We start from the raw sequence: 21,974 nt of genomic DNA, 5'->3' as shown, positions 1-21,974 counted from the left end.
CAGGTTAAAAATTAGTTTCCCAAAATGCATACTTATTTATTGGCTGCTTCATTGGAAAGACCACTAAACGAGATATTTCATGTCAAGTGAAAAACATTTGAGTTACAAAACATTTATTTTGTTCCCACTCGCATCCCACTAAGCCACCAAAAACCTCTTAAAGGAATGCAGCTAAGCTTTCTTTTGAGCAAAAAATCATTTAAAAAAGTGCCCATTTTGAAAAAAATTTTGATTTTGCAAAACAATGTCAAAAATAGTTTATCTTGAGTTAGATATCCCACTAAACGACCAAAAAGGTCTTCAAAGAAAAAATCTAAGCTTTCTTTTGAACAAAAATAAAAAATAAAAAAGGGTCCATTTTGAAAAAGAAGTTCACAAAGTTTTTGATTTTGCAAAAAAGTAATAAAATTTTATGTTTTGAGTTACAAAAAATTTAAGATTTCAAAAAAAAAAAAAAAAAAATTTTTTGTTTTTTGAAAGATTGAACAAATAGCTATTTAAACTATTTGGGTCACACTTTGCTAAGAACAATACATTGTTGAGAAAAGACACATGTTTGGCCAAAATGTCAAATTTTGATCCCCTCTAACTCAAAGAGTTCTCTACCGATCTTGTTGCAAAATTGTATCTGAATTACTATTTAATAGGACTAACCTTGGTGCAAATCATCCTGATCGGAAGACATCGATTTCAAAATTAGTTCGCTTGACATGAAATCCCCCACATATAATGTTACATTTTTACCTTTTAAAAACGGTGGTTTATTCCCTTTAAATAAACCCCATCCTTTTAATCTGTCTATATATATAAAACACAAAAACTATTCTACCTGTGGCCGTTATAGACTCTGAAACCATCCATCCGATGTGCTTCAATCCGGTTTCATTAGAAAGACAATTTTGTGAATGTAGTTTTAGACACCTAAAACACTGAATTAGGTCCATTCGTGATTTTCGAATTTTCCCATATAAAAATTTTTCCCAATTTTGAACTTTTGAAAATATTTATGGCTTGAAATTTTGTATGTCGGTTCCTCACATGATGTGTAGATCCACTAGGAAGGGATTTTTGGAAATACGAATTTTAAGGGGGCAAAAATAGGGCAAAAAATCCAACTTAATCTGAATTTATGCAAAAAATAGGTCTGTTGTACTTTCTGAAATTTTAACGGGATAAACAGGGCGAAAACCGAGTTTTGGAACTTTTTTGTATCCCATAATTCAGAAATTAAATTTAAATGGAATTGCAGGCCTTGTAAAAATGTTTCAAATGAATTTTAGCAGATTTGTCAACAGCATGGTTTATAAGTAGAAGTTTGAAGCGATTGAAATGCGGATAAACATGAATTTTGCAAGCAGACGTTGAATGGTGAGATGATTTCATCATTGGAGTCATATCTCATACCGCCTAACTCGGGAAAAAATCCGGAGAATAGGGCGAAAGAGATAGAATTTCATAGCATAATTCATGAATGTTTTCCGTGGAAACTGCAGCCTTTTGTGCACTCTAGGGAAGTCAAACGAGGCAGACATCTTGCGGAAATGTTTCTTATGCCAAAGTAATCATTCAAAACAGAAACCACTGTGAATTTTGAGATGCCTATGGCTTCCACAATCTCTCACAATTTCAATCTCCGATCGACCAAAATCATACCGTCAACTTTTTAAAATGTTTCGACCTCACTAGAGCATAAACGACTTTTTTTTACTGATTTTGTCAATATCAGATGCTTTCTTGGACTTTAAATGCATTTTAGCCTTTTCAATATCTCCAATCTCAAAACGTAGGAGTACAGCTACTCTAGAATGGGGTACAATGATGCTGAAACAGATTCTTTTTTTTTCAGTATCATTTCTTGTCCAGTCAGCACTTGAGTTTCGCAGGTCTTTTAAGACTTTTTGTGTCTCGCCACAGTGAGTAAGCCGATTGCGGAGTTGCAGCTAGATTCAAATAAATCTTTAGATAAATCTTGAATCTTATTAATTTCGTATTTGTATTTAGCACTAACTTTAATTGTTTTTCTTGCAGTTCATATCGTGAAGTTTTCTACACCCCAACTTCAAATTCCTTTAATTACATTTAAAACACTATTCATTTTTTATTTACTTTTCCTGCCAATGTTTGTGTTAATAATTTGTCGCCCTCCACTTTACCTTAAATATTTTCAATTTCAACACGTATTTCCCCAACACAAAATTAGTTCAAGTACAACCGCTTTTGCTTTAATTTAAATTAAACATTTTCTCATTACAATTAAATTAGTTTACACTACTCAAGGCCATTAATGATATATATTACCCAAATTTTAGCATGGTTATTACAACAAAAAAATGGAAACAAACCAGCAGCAAACTGTATAACAATTTGTCCAAAAAATCCTTTATTTTGTTTTCTTTTGTAAAAGTAAACATTTTCTAAACCACCATTACAGCGAATGTGTTTTTGTGAGGTTTTTTTTAGTCGTTTTTCTTTTTGTTTTCAATGCCCTGCGGCATAATCCTTTCTATTACTCTAAAGCCCTCTTTAATTATTATGGCCAAAATGATTGCTTTAAGCCACAAAAAGTAATAAATTCAAAAAATGTGAGAGAGAGAGAGCGAGGACAAAAAAGGAGGAAAACAATACAGCTAAACACAGGAACCACTGCCATCACACACACAGGCGCCAATGTTGTAAGAGGAAAAATAAACTAAACTAAACTAACCAGGCAGTAATAAGAGAGAAAAAATCTTGAATGAACCATAAAGTAAAATCCAAACAAGAACCCACTAAACAAATTGTCAACATGAACGAAAATTTGATGTTGCAAACGAAAACACAAAACAACGTACAACAACAACAAAAATATAAACGATGAAAATTTAAAAAGGACTCAAGCTGCATAGAACAACATGAGGTAAATGTGAACACAAACACACTCTATACTACATACAACAACCGTCTAAATGTAAGGGAAAACCAGTCAACACAATACAAAAGCAGTTAGGAAAACTTTAACTTTATTTATGTTTGATGGTTTCCAATGTTAATGCTCCTTCACTAACCCACCTCCCTTATGCTTACACTGCAGCTGTATAAGGCAGACGAATAAGGATTCTTAAGTGGACGTTAAAAACCACGTAAATATAGTTTACAACCGAAACTACTAAACATAACACAAGCACCAACCAACTACATTTACGTCCTTATATATACTCACATTTTAGCCTTGTTGCAGTTAGCAAACCTTGCAAAACTAAAAATTCTTTCTTTTGTAGGAGTGTGTGCATTTGTGCAGCAAGAGTTTAACTAAAGGACACTTGTACATTTTACAACGTTTTATACTTTGGCGTTAAATGTATGTCGATGTTAGTGGTGGTGCTGCAGTTGTTGTTATTGTTGCTGCTTGGTTTGATTATGTTGGGTTGTTGTAAAAAATATATTTTATATTTAGTAGCTTGTTTGTTGCATTCAACTACATGATTTTCCTTAACTTTTTTTTTTTTTTTTATTTTTTTCATTTTGTAAAAAATTTTATAAAATTCTGCTAACACAAAGACCAGAGTCTAGTTGAGTTGAGCTCAGCTGAGTTGAGCAAGTGAAAAATCAATTTCCTTTTGAAATTTATTACATTTACGATTATGAAAGCATTAACAATAAACTGTTGCCCCCAAAAGACATGTTAAATGAAAAAAAGGGAATTAAGTATGAGATAGAAAAGTATATTCGTTACAAACGAATACTATAAACCCTTCCTAGGTTAGTATAAACGAAATTTGCAAATATTTTTGAAGATATAAACCATTTTTGGTGAAATACATTATTTTTTTTTAAAAAAATTTAATAAATATTTTTTAAATTAAATTTAATTATGATGTCTCTATAGCAGTATGTGGGTTTAAATCAGTTTATGAAGGTCTCCCATATATGACGAATTCATATATTCAGTGTGTCCCAAAAAAATTTCTTATTTTCATGGGTGCTCAAAAATCGGGTTTATCGGCCTTTTTTGAGTTTTATTCATAACTTTGTCAAGATCCACGATTTTCATTACTTTTGAGGACACAGTTTGAGGCTTGAGCCCGAAAAAAAATTTGGGATACGCTATTAATCATATATACGTTCGGATATTTGTGTATTGAAAATTTGAAAAAAATTATCAATTAATGGTAGAGACATGATAAAAACGACACGACAACCCCGATTTTTGGAAATTTTTTTGGATATACTTATTCGGATACTAAGTTCTATACATAGACAATTAGTATTGGGTAAATAACTTAAAAATTTTAATTTTTTTAAAATTTTTAACTTTTATTTTGAAGCATTTGTAAAACAAAAATGTATTCAAAATATTTCCCACTGTTAGCTATGATCTTTTCTCATCTTTCTGGCAACATATGGATTCCAAACGTTCCGCTGTCTCTGGGTTCACTGTGTGTAATTTTTTGATTCATGGAAATATAACCATATACGGACAACGAAATAAATTTTTTAAAGCTGCCTAAAAGTATGCTTTAGTTTATAATAATTTAATAGTTTATGGCCCAAAACACTTAATTCCTTTGACCCCTTTCACGCTAAGCAATTTAGTTGCGCAAGTCTCTTGTGTTTGTAGATGACAGAGGAAATGTCGGGTTAAGGAGAATAAAATTTTAAATGCTGTTTTGTTGTTGGGCTTGCGCAACTAAATTGCCTAGTGTGAAAGGGGTCTTTAGTTTTTCCTTACTAACTTATATTGACCTACCTAAACGGTGTTAAGAATAATTCCTAGGAAGTTCATATGTATGTTGTAGAAAATTGTTTATTGAGATCTTAGGTACATTTTTGTAGTTGACTTTTTCCTTGAATTTTGAACGGTTTGCTACCTATGGACCTGAACGGGGGGAAAATCTAATTTTTTAAGATGAAGTTTTTTTGATTTTATATGTTCAAAATACGATATCTTGTGCCTCGGGTTATCATAATGGATCTATGTGCCATATAATGATACAAAAATAATTTTTTTAATTCGTATGGTACCCCATTTCGCTGTCTTTGTTTCAATCCTACTGCTTGCAAACGATTTGTGTGCTGAATGAGTAGCTCTCATTGATTCTGCAAAATCTTGTTGAGTTTGGCAACAAATTCTTGGTCTTAAAACTTTTTTGGCTGGCCTGGGCGATCTTTGTCTTACATGTCAAAACCACCACTTACGAGCCGCACAAACAATCTCTCGAAAATAAGACCCAATGGAACACATTCACCATAAGCAAGCGGCACTTATTTAGCAAATTAAAGAAATAAAGCAAAACTTCCCGCATATGACGCTTTGTTTCCTCTCTTTCCAAACTACAAAATTTTCACATTTTCTTTTGTCTGTTTTCTATTGCCATATTACTGAAACCAGCTGATTCATCATACAGTTATTAATCATCTGGTTTCATTTATATGCTCTAAATCATAGTTTTGAACTAGAGGCGCAACTGAGAGTAAAATATATTAAAAATATTTACTCTCTCCCAAATTTAATGGCTGACACAACAACAAAATACATTGATTTACATTTGTTGTTTCCAGACTTAGGTTTTTTATATAAGTAACACTTCTATATATATACAGTGAGTAAACACCAAAAAATATTTGATTTTTTTTTTGATAATGAAAATCTTAAATTTATTCGTCGATTCAAATTTTAATGTTTCGGTTTGTGAGAGATTGAGTTGAATAATAGATTCGGTTGTGAAAAAAAAGATTTAAGTCGGGCTATAATGATTTTCATGATCTTAAAAAAATTAAAAAATTCGCGAGTGTTTTCTCACTTTTGAGGCTGAGTGTGTTTTATTCTATGCTCTAAACGTTATACAATTTTGATCAAATTTTCAGCATTTGGTTTTTGCACGACGGAGAACGAGACCTTAGACTTTCAAAAATAGAGAAATTATAAATTTTTCGTGAAATTTCCGATGAAAGTTTTTTGTTGAAGTTTGATTTTCTAGGTAGATCTTAGAGATTTCAGATGAACAGAAAACTACAAATAGGTATTTCTCTCATATCCCCGCCATTTAGCTGAAAACTTTGTTACAGCTTTAATTAAATGTCCGGAAACTATATACAACAGATTGAAATCTTAATTATATATGTTAAAAAAAAATGTTTCCTGGAACCTTACAAAAATTTAAGTTTGCACTTTCCTTTCCTTAAAAATGTTTTGTTCATTCCATTTAAAATGACTTCTTCCATAAAAATGCATGCCCAACTGTACGGTCAGTAAATTGTATATGAATGATATAATAATATTTAATACACATATTTACCTGTAGAGTGGAATTCCTGTTGTATCTTTGAACCATAGCAGTAGTTTTACGGAATCCTGCGGTGAGGGTGGCGTAAGATCGCAAGGTAAATCCACACTTCTGCCCACTGCTGCCCACACCAGACGTGCAGGAACTGTAAAATAAAGAAAAAATATGGGAAAAATACATTAAAAATAAAATCAAGAATAAATACGAAAATGAAATGTTAATAAATGCTCAAACTTGTAATATAAATGAACACAGCACAAGAGAAACAGAGAGAGAGAGAGAGGGAGGGAGAGAAAAAATAATATGAAATCAAGGATATTAGTTTGATTTCATTATTGATTTAAAAAATAAAAAGCATGAGTATAAAAGAGACACAGTATGCTGGGGAAACGAACTGATTATATTGAGGCATACAATAAAATCATATACCATCCTTCCGCCACTTAATAATGCAACTCACACAGTCACACACACACACACCTCTCTCTGCACTTGCTGTTAAAAGTCACGTTAAAGGTCTTAAATTCAATTCAATTTAATATGAAAAAGAATCCCATAGTAACAAACGTTTGTGCAATGTTTATGATGTACTTTTCTATGGTTTCCTTTTTAATTTCTCAGTCTTTCTTATTGGTTTTTATTTTTCTCTGCAAAATTAAAAAAAATAAAATAACAAAATAATAATAAAAAAGGACATTATGGCTTCAATGGTTGCCTGTTTGGTATTTGAGTGTTTATGCTTCAACAAAAAAAGCAGTGTGATGCTGAGGATGTTGTAAAGTACAGCTGGATGTATGTATGAGGGAGTAAGTAAGATTGTATGATTATAAATATGTCTGCTTGTTTATTTGTTTGATTTGAAAGCAACACAATTTCCTTTATTGTTGTTTTTCTTATAATTTATTTTCTTTCTTTCTATCTACGTACACAATATACGTACTTGTAATAATTTTATATGTTTTTCCCTAAGAAAACATAAACTGACTGTTGCGCTTTTTCCATGACTTCCGTTGCCGGTCGTTATAAATATACAAACATACATGTATATACACCCAACGAAACATAATATGATATTCATACGTACATATATAAAGAACGTATTTATGGTTACTTAAAAAATACCGCATTTTCTTAAATTTTTAAAATTTTTTTAATCTTAAATTCTTTAAAAGAAACACTTACTTTTAATAAATATTTCAATCAGATTTTTTGGTCATTTTTTGCTAAATATTAGTCTTTACACTTTTGTTTTGGAATAACATAGTATTTATAATTTATTAGTAGTGATTATAATATTCGTTGTGTTCTTTAACATAATTTCCAAAATTTAAAATTTATACATTTTTCTAGATACTTGTTGTTGGTTTTTATGCTATACTTCCTTTCTCCTCGTCCTTGTTTTGGTATCCTAGAGCTGTTTTTATCAATCGGATGTTGAAAATTTCTTCCGTTTCTATTTTGTTTCAAGAATTATGTCTGTTTTTACTACATTTTAATAATGCTTAGGGAAACAACTACCATCTTAATTTAATTTTACAATTTAATATAGACATATGCTAGGTAGTAAGCTAGCCTATCGTCTTACTTATTTGTTGACATCGAGAATCAGACAGAAGGTTTGTAAATATATATTACACCTACATTTTCAAACATTTTAAATTAATCTCTTGCACTTAAATTTAAAAAATAAAACTACAAATCGCCTTAAATATCTTTCTACTAACATCAAACACAAAAAGAGCAGGCAAAAATTCCATATAACTATAAATATCAAAAATCTCAACAACTGTCTTTTGCCACTAAAAATTAAATAGAAAATACGAAAAAAAAAATTAACAAATGAAATATAAATTGTTCTAAACATTTGCATCTGCCAAGCTGAGAACGTTGGATAAAGCTTTATTTAATTTGCTAATTGAGTTTTGGTTTAAATGCATTTTCTCTAAAAAAATAAAACATCAACTAAACAACTGCACAGCCACCATTGCAAATGTAAGCATTTAGCTTTAAATTAAACATGTCCTTGCCATAACCAAAGAGTATGCTGTTTTTCTATTTTCCATTTTAAAAGGTTGTAACTCTATTTATGTGTACTATAGTACTTTTCAAAAATATTGTGTTGCTTTCTCATCTAACTGTTCTGTATAAATCCTGACACTATTTGTTGTTATTTCTTCATTACACTAATGAAGCAACAGTCAGTTGCTTATTTTGTATTTTGTTGTTATTTTCTTAGTTTTTGTAACATTCTGGTAGCGAAAACAATTCAAAACAAATATTTCTATGTTTTGAACAGAAAATAAAAATAGTTATTTTTTAGAAATGTGATACATTATTTTGGTAACTCTAAAGCAGTGGAAAGTAATTATATGAATGTTAATATACATGAAATTGTATGCTAAATAAAACTGAAAATGATAGAGAACTGAACTAGAACTGAACTGAAAACGATAGAGAACTGAACTAGAACTGAACTAGAACTGAACTAGAACTGAACTAGAACTGAACTAGAACTGAACTAGAACTGAACTAGAACTGAACTAGAACTGAACTAGAACTGAACTAGAACTGAACTAGAACTGAACTAGAACTGAACTAGAACTGAACTAGAACTGAACTAGAACTGAACTAGAACTGAACTAGAACTGAACTAGAACTGAACTAGAACTGAACTAGAACTGAACTAGAACTGAACTAGAACTGAACTAGAACTGAACTAGAACTGAACTAGAACTGAACTAGAACTGAACTAGAACTGAACTAGAACTGAACTAGAACTGAACTAGAACTGAACTAGAACTAGAACTGAACTAGAACTGAACTAGAACTGAACTAGAACTGAACTAGAACTGAACTAGAACTGAACTAGAACTGAACTAGAACTGAACTAGAACTGAACTAGAACTGAACTAGAACTGAACTAGAACTGAACTAGAACTGAACTAGAACTGAACTAGAACTGAACTAGAACTGAACTAGAACTGAACTAGAACTGAACTAGAACTGAACTAGAACTGAACTAGAACTGAACTAGAACTGAACTAGAACTGAACTAGAACTGAACTAGAACTGAACTAGAACTGAACTAGAACTGAACTAGAACTGAACTAGAACTGAACTAGAACTGAACTAGAACTGAACTAGAACTGAACTAGAACTGAACTAGAACTGAACTAGAACTGAACTAGAACTGAACTAGAACTGAACTAGAACTGAACTAGAACTGAACTAGAACTGAACTAGAACTGAATTAGAACTGAACTAGAACTGAACTAGAACTGAACTAGAACTGAATTAGAACTGAACTAGAACTGAACTGGGACTAGAACTTAACCAACCTTATAATAGTTTGACACTTTTCTGCCATTATAAAGTTGTACTTTACTAAACATTTCCAATATATTTAAAATAAAACTTATGTATGTTCCCATACTCTACTTTCACACCTTATTAATTTTGCAACTACTGAAACAGCAAGCAACACTCGTTTGGATTCTAATGCACACTCTCCACCATTTTGCAAAATTCCTTATTTTATTATGCCAAACGTGTCTTCGACCATTAGTTAATAAATTAAGAGACTTAAATCCCACAAATAAAACTACAGTTTTAAAACAACCATTAACTCAACAATACACAAGGAGAACATGAACGTGAGGGCAGCAAGAGGTAGTGAAGATGTTGGTAAAACTGAAAATCCTTTTTGGCAAATGATAAATAGACAAATAATTTGTCTACTAGAGTACTGAGAGTTTAAATTTAAGTGTTGGAGTGGAGTGGAAAAAAGGCAAAATAAAAATATAAAAAAAGTATATAAAATCCAAGTCATAAAAGTTATTCACACCTAATCCTTACAAATGTGTTGCAATTGTCGTTTACTTTCATCGCTTGTCTGTCTCCCACTCACTCAAATACTCCATTTATAACCCTAGCTCTCTCTTCCTTTCTCACGATTATAAGCAAAACATATGGCAGTTGTGTGGAATTGCCGTTGTTGGAGTAGGTGTATTTGTTTTTGTTTGCATTCAGTTTTACTCTCTAAATAACATGTAACAGTTTTTGTGTATTTGTTGTTGTTGGTTGGTTAGTTGGCATGTTTTTCTTGCTTGCACCTAAAAGTATGCAATTTGTTTTTATTTGTTTTAAGGATTTAACCGGGTTTTTTTGTCGTTTAGTTTTTTTTGTAGCATTATTTTTGCAGTAGAAATTAAAGGCTTTGAAAGCTTACATAAACTTAGTTAAAAATTCTACATTAAAGTGCCTTTAAAGATTTAAATTTGTAATTCATAAATTATCACCAATGAAACTTATTATTGTTATTATTTAATTATGTATAATTTAAATTTTAATTAATATAAGCAGTGCTGATTAAAGTAAGTTTTCCCTGGAAATTTATTAATTACTGATTTATTAGTTTTTTTGCTTTACATTTCATTTAAAGCGATTATCAATCATCATTTTCCGCCGTTTGTTTTAATGGAAATGCTGCATAACTTATTTTTAGTTTTATATTTTAATTAATTAATCATTCTATTGATAATTTTAATAATAGTAAAAGCTGGCATTAGGAAAACATAAGTTTGACATAAATTTTTCATCAATGATGGTCTGCATGACTGGCTGCTAATGATTTCGTTGACAAAGTTGACTGTTTAATGATGATTTCTAATTTTTTTGTTCTATATCATTATCATATTCTGGATGTAGTTTTTGTTTCTATAGCTGATAAGCGGTGATTAATGTTTTACAAAAAAAATCTTTGAAATTATGTGTACGTATGTTCATAATAATATTTAAATTTTTCAGGTTCATTATTTTCTAAAAGTTTCCATGACAAGTATTATTCTTAAACTACAGATAAATTTGAAATTTTTTTTAGTTTGTGAACAAATAGAATGATTATGAAACTATAAGATAAATATACTAGATAAATCAAGGAACAAATTATGTAAGTCAAGTATATGAAACTATTTTTGCGAAATATGTTTTAAGAAATAATTTCATTGAAAAATTGTTGCTGAAACAAATAGTTTAATTAACAAAATGCTGCTGAAACAATTGTATGTGAAAAATATAGCTGAAAAGATTTTTAGTGAAAAACTATTTTTATAGAAATAATGTGGCTGAAACAAGTTGTAGTTAACAATTGTTGCTGAAACAATTTTTAGTGAAAATATGTTACGGACACAGTTTGTAGTTGTAATAGCAATATGCATTGAAAATATTGTATTTTTTTTTTTTGGAAAAATGTTTGGTGAATCAATTTTTAATGAAAAAAGCTAACTTAAACAATGTTGCTAAAACAATGTTTAGTGAACATATTTTGCTGAAACTATTTTCATTTAAAAAATGTTTGTGAAAAAATCTAGCAAAATAATTTGTAGTAAACAAATGTTGCAGAAAAAATTTGTAGTGAACAAATGTTGCTTAAACCAGTTTTAGTGAAAAAATATAGCTGAAACAATTTTCAATGAAAAAATGTTGGTGACACAATTTGTAGTGAACTGCAGTTGTTGCAGGAGAAATGTTTAGTGAAACAATTGTTTACTGAAACAATTTGTAGTAAACAAATGTTGCTGAAACAATTTTAAACAACTTGTAGTGACCAAGTGTTGATGAAATAATTTTTAGCAAAAAATGTTGCTGAAACTATTTTTATGTACTGAAGCTATTTTTATAGCTGAACTAATTTTATTAAGCCAATGTTGTTAAAACAATATGTAGAGAACAAATGTTGCTGAAAAATTTTTGTGTGAAAAAGTGGATGAAAATTTTTTTGTTTAAACAATGTTGCTAGAACATTTTTTAATAAAACAATGTTGCTGAAACAATGTTGCAAAAAAGGTTGCTGAAACTATTTTTATTTACTGAAGCTTTATTTCTAGCTGAACTAATTTTTTTTGTGAAAAAGTGGATGAAAAATTTTTTGTTTAAACAATGTTGCTAGAACAATTTTTAATAAAACAAAGTTGCTGAAACAATGTTGCAAAAAAGGTTGCTGAAACTATTTTTATTTACTGAAGCTTTTTTTCTTGCTGAACTAATTTTAGTAAGCCAATGTTGCTGAAACAATTTTTTGTGAAAAAGTGGATGCACAATTTATTGCTTAAACAATGTTGCTAGAACAATTTTTAATAAAAAAATGTTGCTGAAACAATTCATAGTTTTTTTTTTTTGCTGAAACATATCTTAGTTTTTTAATTGCCGCCCAATCCTAGCTGTTTAACTTTGTTTTAAGTAGACAATAAACTTAATAAATTTTCCAATAATTTATCATCACCTCACGTATATTGTTTTTATCTTTCTCCTACAGTTTTAGTAGTGTGAGATCAATTAATATACAATAGTACTAAATCAGTTTGTAAACTTCATGTTTTAGAGTTTTCATGTTGCAACTTGATAAAGTTCAATTTGAAAATTAAGAAGTTTTGTAAGAAATACAACATTAGCACAAACAGCAGCGGTGATGATGATGATGTTTATAAAAATGAGAATTACTGCGAGGGAAGAGTTTAACTTTTTAAAACTTTTAAACAGTGGTAAGCTACAGAATAGTTCCAAGAACTATTAAATTGTAAGTAAATATTTGCTATTTGGATATTTAAACCATATTAAATATTAAGTAAAAATCAGCATATCACTATGATCTTCTGGCCTCTCCCTTTTAACACAAGCACTTGTGCTCTTATTTTACCTCTAACTGTAGAATTTCAATTTTGTAAGTATTTCAAAATCAGCATGATGCAGATTTACCAACAGCTACTACGACATTCTATTAAATACTCATTAAAATGGCAAAAGTTTAATTTGTTTGCATTTATTCTGGTCTCTCGGTAAGTGTATACTATTTTTTAACTCTCTTCAATTCTACCTGGTTAGGTTTTGTGGTTGTTAAATACATGTTGGAAAATATATTTTTTGCTTTTTTACAAAATAGTTGAATAAAAAAAACTTTTATTTGGAAGAACACCAGCCAGCTCTGTGGTGATAAGTATAGGGAGATTTGAATTTATATACAGGCTAAATAGATAAATAATATGGATAGTTTTAAACTAAATAACACAAATTTGATTATAGGAAAATTTCTTTGGTTTGTGTTTAATTAAAATTTACCATTTCATTTAAAGTCTATTTGCTTTATAAGTTTCTTTTTTCATTTTCAATTTGCATTTTTTTTTATTAATTTATTTTACTTTACACCTCAAAAATATGTAAATTATACTGACGAAGGGAGTTGTAGTAAAAACGTTTCTTCTATTTTTTTCTGTATTTCAAATGCTGTGTAGCTATAGTTAGAGTTTCTTAATTGAATACTTCGTTTATTTCGTTTGTTGATTATGGTCTTTTGAAGTTTTTTTTTACATACATATTTTCTGTTTCTTTTTCTCCATTTGGGGAAGCTGAATATACAATAATTTTCCATAGGAAAAAAAGCATCAAAATGAAATACGCAACAAATATAATACACCTACAAAAACACATACAATTTGAAATAAAATCCATTTAGGAACACAAACACAAAAAATATAGAGTAAAAACTACAAACTAAACAGGGCAAGTTTAAATATGCACAACTTAATAAAACGGGAAAATATGCAGAAATAAGCATGAATATGCACAGGAAAATAAGAGTTTAAATTAAATTTCTTGTCATAATAATTTTTTACAAAAAACAATAAATTGTTTTTCCACATTCCAAAATGAAACCAGTAAGAAAGTATGGTCGGGCTTGACCCTACACTAAGTAAAAGAGCAAAAACATTTTTCTTTTAAAATTTCAATAATTTATATTTTTGCGTGATTTTCGGAAGTGGGCCTTATATGGGAGCTATGACCAATTATGCACCGATCACCATGAAATTAGGTCGTGTGATTTATGTCTGTATGAAAGTTATTTATGTTGAATTTTGTGTGTATACCAACATTTTTAAGAGATTTATGCACATTAAAGTGATTTTCGGAAATGGGTCTATATGGGAGCTATGACTAATTATGGACCGATCGTAACAGAATTTGGTGACATGAATTTTGTATATATAAAACTTATTTGGAGCGGAATTTGTGGAGATACATATATAAATTAAACATTTATGACCGATAAAGTCCAATTTCGGAAGGACATTTGTATGGGGGCTAGGTGAAATAATGGACCGATTTCAGCCAATTTCAATAGGCTTGGTCCTTGGGAAATATCTTCAAAATTGCGACCTGTACTCTGCGCACAAAGTTTACATGGACAACTAGCCAGACGGACGGATGGACGGACAGCGTTTAATCGATTCAGAAAGTGATTCTAAGTCGATCGGTATACTTTAAGGTGGTGCAGGGTATATTTATATTTATTTGTTACATAAAACGCAAAAAAAAAAAATATTTTCAAAAAAAAATTTCTTGACAAAAATAATGTTTTACTTTCAAGACAGACAAACGGACAGACATAGCTAGAGAGTCTTTTAGATTAATAAGGTCCCAAAATATAAAATCAACCTACGAAATAATCACATTAAAGTACTAAAAAGAAATCAATGGCGAATTTTGACCGTCCCACTATCCAGATGGTCAAAATTCGCTGTCTAAAATATTAGGATAACGTTAACGATGCTGATATTGGTCCCTAGTGATATTAAGGGTTAATTTCCATTTTTGCACTGTTATTTTAAATATTAGACCTTAGAGTATATTTTCATTAAAATCCGCCCAAAAATATATAAATTTCGCTATCTTTAATTTAGATATTCCAAATATGGCAAAATTTCACTTATGACCTTCTCTATTTAAGGGCACTGCTACACGTTCAATATATATCGTGATATTTGGATCGCGATCCATTGTAATGGATCACGCAAAATTAGGTTATTCTGCGATTTGGATCACGATCCATCAATACTGCATGCTACACGTTCAATAAATATCGCGATACTGGATCGCGGTCAATATATATTGAACGTGTAGCAGTGCCCTAAGGGTTAACGTTGTCCACTTGTAATAAAACTTTCAGATCATATTTAAAATGAACTGGCCTATAAGATTCTGTATAGGTTTAAGTCTCATTCACTAAAATATGTTCAAAAAATTAGTTTTTCCCAAAAATCTCAATATTTAATCGCAGTTACGGAAAAACTATAGGAGTTATTGACATAATTTTTATGTATTTTTATTCCATATTATCATCTCAATAAATCCCAATGTGATGATCAAAAACCTTCGGAAATTTCTTTAAAAAAATTTTCAAAATGGAGATCTGAAACACATTAGCTCTTTGCGGTTGAGTGGTCACTTTACTAACCACCTTTTCTATAGTCTTTAAAACATAGTTTATTGGCATCTATTGTAATTTTTCTAAACAATTATATATTTTGAAGTCATCGTTTATGATTTTTTGCAAAGCTTAGATAAATATATAAATTTGAAAATATGGTAAAAATCAGTTTTTATAAGAGACTTTCACGCATTCAGTAAAAAAAGTATTGAGTCTTTATTTTTAATCGAATTCAGTGTTATTTCAGTTGTTTGGTCAGAAAATTTAGTCAAAAATATTGGACTTCAAACAAATTTTTATCATAGTTATTTTTAATGCCAACCACCACAGTGGTTAGTAAACTAACCACTTCACTTCACAAAAAACCTTGGAATAGCGTGTTTTTTTATGTTTTGATTTATTTTTTCTTTTTATATTAAAGTAAAAATCCAATTGTTTTCATTTTAAACTTACCAAGATAATTCTTTTCGTCGATACAATCTTAAAGCACTCGAATTCACTTTTCTGAACAAAATGCATTTTTTCTAAAAAATTTTAATATAATGAAAAGTTTACTTTTCAAACTTGCCCTGCTTTTATACAAACATAATTCTCAATTAACGAGGGTGGTGTAATATATGCGGAAGAAATCCATCTTTAAAATGAACTACAAATGTTTCCTTATAGAGCCCTCGTACCATTTATTCTTCACAAACTTCTAAACAAATTCACACAAATTCAAATGCATTTTATTTGAAAAAAAAAGCAATGACTCCCCTCTATTCAGTAATTCATTCATCCATTCATTCAGTCATACAAACCAGCAGGTATTCATCATTGCAGCTGTCAACATGGCGCGCAATATGCAAGAACACAGTAAGTGTACGTGTGCCTGCCTGCCTGTCTGTGTATGAATGTGCATGTTTTTGTTTGTGCATTAAAAGTGTATTTGTGTTAATATTGCTTTTTTGTGACAGTGTGTAGCTGCTGCTGCCGTTTTTATTATTATATTTTTTGGGGAGAATGTGTCAGCTAGGTTTTATTTTTATTATCATTTTTAATTCCTATTAAATTTAAAATATGGAAATTTTATTTTTATCTAAAATTTAGTTTGTTGGTGGGCAGTTGAAAGGCTGCCTTATGATGACTGTTGGCTTTGTATTGCTTTTAATTTTATTAAAACTTAAAACAAACAGCAGCGTACATTAAAATCGAATTAAATTAAAGCATAAATCATTAAAAATGTACTCATTCAATGTATTATAATAATGTAGCTTTAATTAAAATAAATATTAACTATAGATAGCTGCTGATGACGCTGTTTTATGTTGGGAAAATTAAACTATAAAGATAAACTAAATATTTTGGTAGTATGTAATAGTATAAATTGAATAAATTATTATTTTACTAAGTAAAATTTAGTAAAATTTGTTAGATATTAATAATAAATTAGATGAAATAAAGTAAATGTGAGTAGGTAGGGGCTCAAATTTTTAAATATCTGCTGAAGTGTTAATAAAAAACGGAGTAATATTTTAATGATATTAAGACACGTCACACAGGAAATTTTATGTTTTTTTTTAACGATTTTATTGGGTGGATGACTTAAAAATGCGGGATTTTTTCCAATTTTTAGATTTTATTTTGAAAAATTTGTACAATATAAATTTACTCAAACTGTTGGCCATTGCTAGCTCTGACTTTTTCCCATCTTCCTACACAGAAAAAATTAAAATTCGTATTCAATCACAAAATTTATAAACCCAAACAATTTTTTTACTGAAATAGGACCTATCACAAAAATTGTAAAATCAAACACAACAAATCGTAATTTATTTATTGAAAAAAAAAAAACATTTTTTCTTTATTAAATTATTTGTACTATTATTGAAAGAGAGTATTTGAAAATAATTAAAATTTCAAACAATTAATTTTATAAAAACAATGCACAAAATGTTTGGTTTTAAATGTTTTTTCCATTAAAAAATTATTTTTATTTTTTATTTTGGTTTCTTTCTTTAAACAAATAAAAAACAACAATTATTTATAAATGACATGTTTTTTTAATGACACATAATTTCTTACAATACATTTATTATGTTACAAAACAAAGATATCATTCGCAGATTCCTAACAGATTGTCTTCCAACATTAGTCCATCTGGAAATTGCGAAAGTTTTTATTAGAAATTTGGATAAAATTCAATTAATTAATAAAAAAAATACTCACATTGTGTCCCAGTTGTTTTTGGTTGTCTAATTTCTGCCAGAGATTCCGGTTTGTTAAGTTGGAACGGCCAATAAAATTATAATGTAGTTTATATTGCAACAATAATTTACACAACTTACCTCCAGAAAAACGACTAAAACTCCTAAAATCTTTGAAGAATCACAAAATATGTTGACAATATGAGAAAACCGATATTTTATTTTCGTTTTACAAAATTTGTAATTTCTAGTTATTTTCTTTTTTGTTGTCAAAATTTATTTTTTTTATTGTTTTATGAACTATTTTTAAAAATAGGAAAAACAATAAAAAATGTTTATTGAATCAAATAAAATTGTTTATTAAATACAATTTAAAACCAAATAAAGTTTTGTTTGGAGAAAAAATAGTAATAATTTTTTCTGTGTACAATACATGGATTCCGAGCCAAAGTAACTGCACATCTTTTGAGGTCTAGACAAATCTAGCCAAATCGGATACTCCGTTCCATAGTGAAGCGTATCCCAGGGGTAGTGTTCTGCATCGGTCGAAACAAAGAGTATTCGCACGGATCACCATCTGGACTATAAAGCGAGAGAGGCAAAACTTCCCAACCCCATTCTTCAAACTACTTTTTAACAGTTGCAAATCGCTGCTGATCAATTGTAACTCAGATCGCCGTTTCTTCGTATTCGACCAGGATATTAAAGCCGTAAAGTCCTTGTACTATCTGGGAAGAACAATTGATACAGCTGCAGAGTTATCCAGTTTAATAAGGTATGGAGTGTATTTGCCCAGTTAAATTTGGATTGAAAACCGATTCGAAACAAACCAAAATCAAATAATTTAATTCCAACATAAAATCTACTCTGCTGTATGGATGCGAGACCTGGAACATGGCATCACATGTTCCAGCGCATCTTAACAAATGCCTTGCCAAATTCTTACGGATATTCTGACCTGTAACAAAAGCCAACAACCAACTTTGGATAGAGACAAACCAGCAGCCAATTGAAACAGAAATAAGAAAGCGCAAAAGGAGTTGGACAGGTAACACGCTCAGACGATGTCATTGCCAAAAAATGCATAGACTGGCCTTAACAATAGCCAACAAACAACTTTGGATGTAGGCAAAGTAGCAAGCCTAATGAAACAGAAATAATATAGCGGAAATGGAGTTGTGTAGGTAACACCCTCCAAAAACCAGACATTGCCAAGAAATTTATAGACTGGAACCCGCACAGCAGGTGATTTGGGAGACCAGCTCATATTTGGAAGCGACAAACAACAACAGAGATTTCGAGATTTTAAATGAAGTGTTACGAAGTCAAGCATCGAGCCGACGATCGAGATTATTGGAGCAACTATTTTATGGCCCTATGATCCCTCGTGGAGCGAAGGGATCATATAGGTATATTGCAACATGTGGCCGAGCTATGTCATGATAGAATATTACGGTTTCATGTCTGACCGCATATTCTGGGCGTTTTTAAAATGATTCAAGTGCGTTCGCTACAGGTTACCCGTGATGGAAGGTTAGAACCCTTTTGGTTGCACCAAAGCCATGGATATTTGGCTTTGATATCGATTCGGCTGGTTGGCCGAGGTTCACAGACGATCTCTTACGCTTCGGGTTATAGTAATGTATACATTTTTCATCCTAAATAATGATTCGGAGCTAACATGATTTTATTTTATAGCGTTCAAGCATCATTTCGGACACGCAAACACCTATTTCAAGGTCTCTCGGCTTCAATTCGTATGGTACCCAATTTCCCCGCATTTGAATTATTCCTGCTGCTCGCAAACATTTCAAAATTGCTGCTTGAGTAGCTCTCAATGATTTGTTAAGCTTTTGTTCAATTTTACAGCAATCATCATGGAGTAATGCCATCAATGCTTGGTCTACAAATTTTTTTGGCTGGTCTGGGCGATATTTGTGTTTCGTGTCAAAATCATCACTTCAGAACAGGACAAACCATCTTTTGCAAATCGAAACAAAAGTTTGTTATTTACCCTATAATGTTCCATAGCAAAGAGAGAATAATTGACAGATATGTAGCCTTCAAAATCACATTTAAATTATTAAAAACAAAAATTGCGTTCATCTGTTGTAAATCCCGGAATATCGTAACAGACATTCGGGGGATTCAAATGGTGTGCTATTAAGTCATATTGTCGTAATATCCTATTAGGATAACAATATGACCTAATAGCAAACCGTGTGAATCCCTCAAATGTAAATTGATATGAATTAAGAAACATAGACGAGTTTACACACCGTTAATAGTCACCTACTTGTAGAAATAAATAAATAAGAAAACGCCTTCTATTTGAAACAAAAATATATTTTTAATTACTAAAACTCTCTTTTTTTCCTATTTATGTAAATATAGCTCTTTAACTTGTTTATGTGCCACTAGTCCACTGGCAAATGTATTAATGTTGGCTAAAATCTCCAAAACCTTTGATTATCACAGTTGCAATTATCTGTGTTAGTATGTTGGCATCAAAGCATCTCTAGTATTGCAGCTTTCTTTTTTCTAATAATACTCGTAGTACTTAAACATAAAATCTATTTTCGTTTATTATTACGTTGTATTTATTATTTTTTTTTAATTTGCACACACTTTATATGTTAAATTATATTTTCCTTTATGCCATTTAATTTATGCAAAAATAATAAAAACAAGTAAGAGTGCTATATTCGGCTATGCCGAATCTTATATACCCTTCACCTTTGTTGTGGATGCATTATTATTTTTTATAATTAGTATATATGTATGTACATTGCCCATTTTCAGCGTACAGCATCCTAAATTTATCAAGAACACAAAAAACAACAGCAACGCCAAACGAAACAAAACACCAAAAGAAAAAACAAAATACGCAAGGCAATGAAACCAACACACATCCAAACATACGTTTAATTGTATAAAAAACAACAACAACGCCAAAAGAAACAAAACACAAAAGAAAAACCAACACACAACCAAACAAAAGTTTAGTTGTATAAAAAACAACAACAACGCCAAAAGAAACAAAACACAAACAAATAAAAAATACACAAAGCTTGCACATCAAAACATACGTTTTGTTGTTTTTTTTTGTAAAAAAAAACCAACACACAACCAAACAAACGTTTAGTTGTATAAAAAACAACAACAACGCCAAAAGAAACAAAACACAAGAAAAAACAAAATACACAAAGCTTGCACATAGAAACTTACGTTTTGTTGTTTTTTTGTCAAAGCATGCAACATTGTGTTTTTTGATGAAATTTTCAGAGGTTATCTCGGATTTTTGCTCATATCTCCGTTATTTATGGACGGATTTTGCTGATTTTAAATAGCAAAATTCTCGAAAGTATGTCTGACAGAATTGTTGAAGATTTGGATCCCGGAGATATCTGGGGCCTTCAGAAAATTGATTTCAACAGACAGACAGACGGACAGACAGACAGACAGACAGACGGACATGGCTTAATCGACTCCGCTATCTATAAGGATCCAGAATATATATACTTTATAGGGTCGGAAATGAAAAATGTAGAAATTACAAACGGAATGACAAACTTATATATACCCTTCTCACGAAGCTGAAGGGTATAAAAATAATACAGCTACAGCAAATAATAAGAGTACAGGTAACAAAGCCAAGCACAAAAAAGAGAACAGACAAATAAAATAGAAAAAAATGTGTTTATTTTAGAAAAAAAAATGAAAATGTTAATGCACTTAAACTAAATACAGCTAAATAGAATGGATTTTAAGTACTTATAATGCTAAATAAACTGAGAATATTAAATACACATTTCTGTAAATACATGTTAGGGAAAAACAGACAGCTACATATGTATGTATATGTGTTCACACACTCAGTTATATAAAACTTAATGAAAAACAGTAAGCGAAACACTTAAAAAGCTATTTGCACACCAATACTAACTTAACTAGAGAGAAAAAAATTTATAATTTCTATAAAATGTGTATATTAAGGCTAACATTAGGGCGGCCATGCTTACAGGGAGTTAAGAAAAGTTATAGATGCTTGCAACTAAAGTGAAAGCTTAGTTAATTTTAAGATAACATTTCTCTAAATTTTTGTTTAAACTTGATAAAAATTCCGTTGTTTTCTATTTTCACCATAGATGAATCCACATTTTAATTGGCTTGAGTGACTTACTTTCTTTAGAAATCGTAAAACACAGAAACAATGTATTCTTTGAACTGTTAAAAATCATAAAACTCGTTTGAAGCCAGAATAAT

The 21,974-nt window shown here is 30.2% G+C and overlaps 1 protein-coding gene across 2 annotated transcripts in view; it reads right to left on the bottom strand.

Annotated features, from left to right (window-relative positions):
• side (sidestep) overlaps positions 1-21,974 on the bottom strand; it is a 343,838-nt gene that overhangs the window by 185,885 nt on the left and 135,979 nt on the right. For both annotated transcript variants that reach the window (XM_065516427.1, XM_065516428.1), the window contains exon 2: positions 6,276-6,408. In XM_065516427.1, the coding sequence (XP_065372499.1) occupies positions 6,276-6,408 (133 nt within the window). The remainder of the gene's footprint in view (positions 1-6,275; positions 6,409-21,974) is intronic.

The sequence above is a fragment of the Calliphora vicina genome, chromosome 1 (genome assembly GCF_958450345.1).
Source record: "Calliphora vicina chromosome 1, idCalVici1.1, whole genome shotgun sequence".
Lineage (NCBI taxonomy): Eukaryota > Metazoa > Arthropoda > Insecta > Diptera > Calliphoridae > Calliphora > Calliphora vicina.
This window is presented reverse-complemented; position numbering and strand designations above follow the sequence as displayed.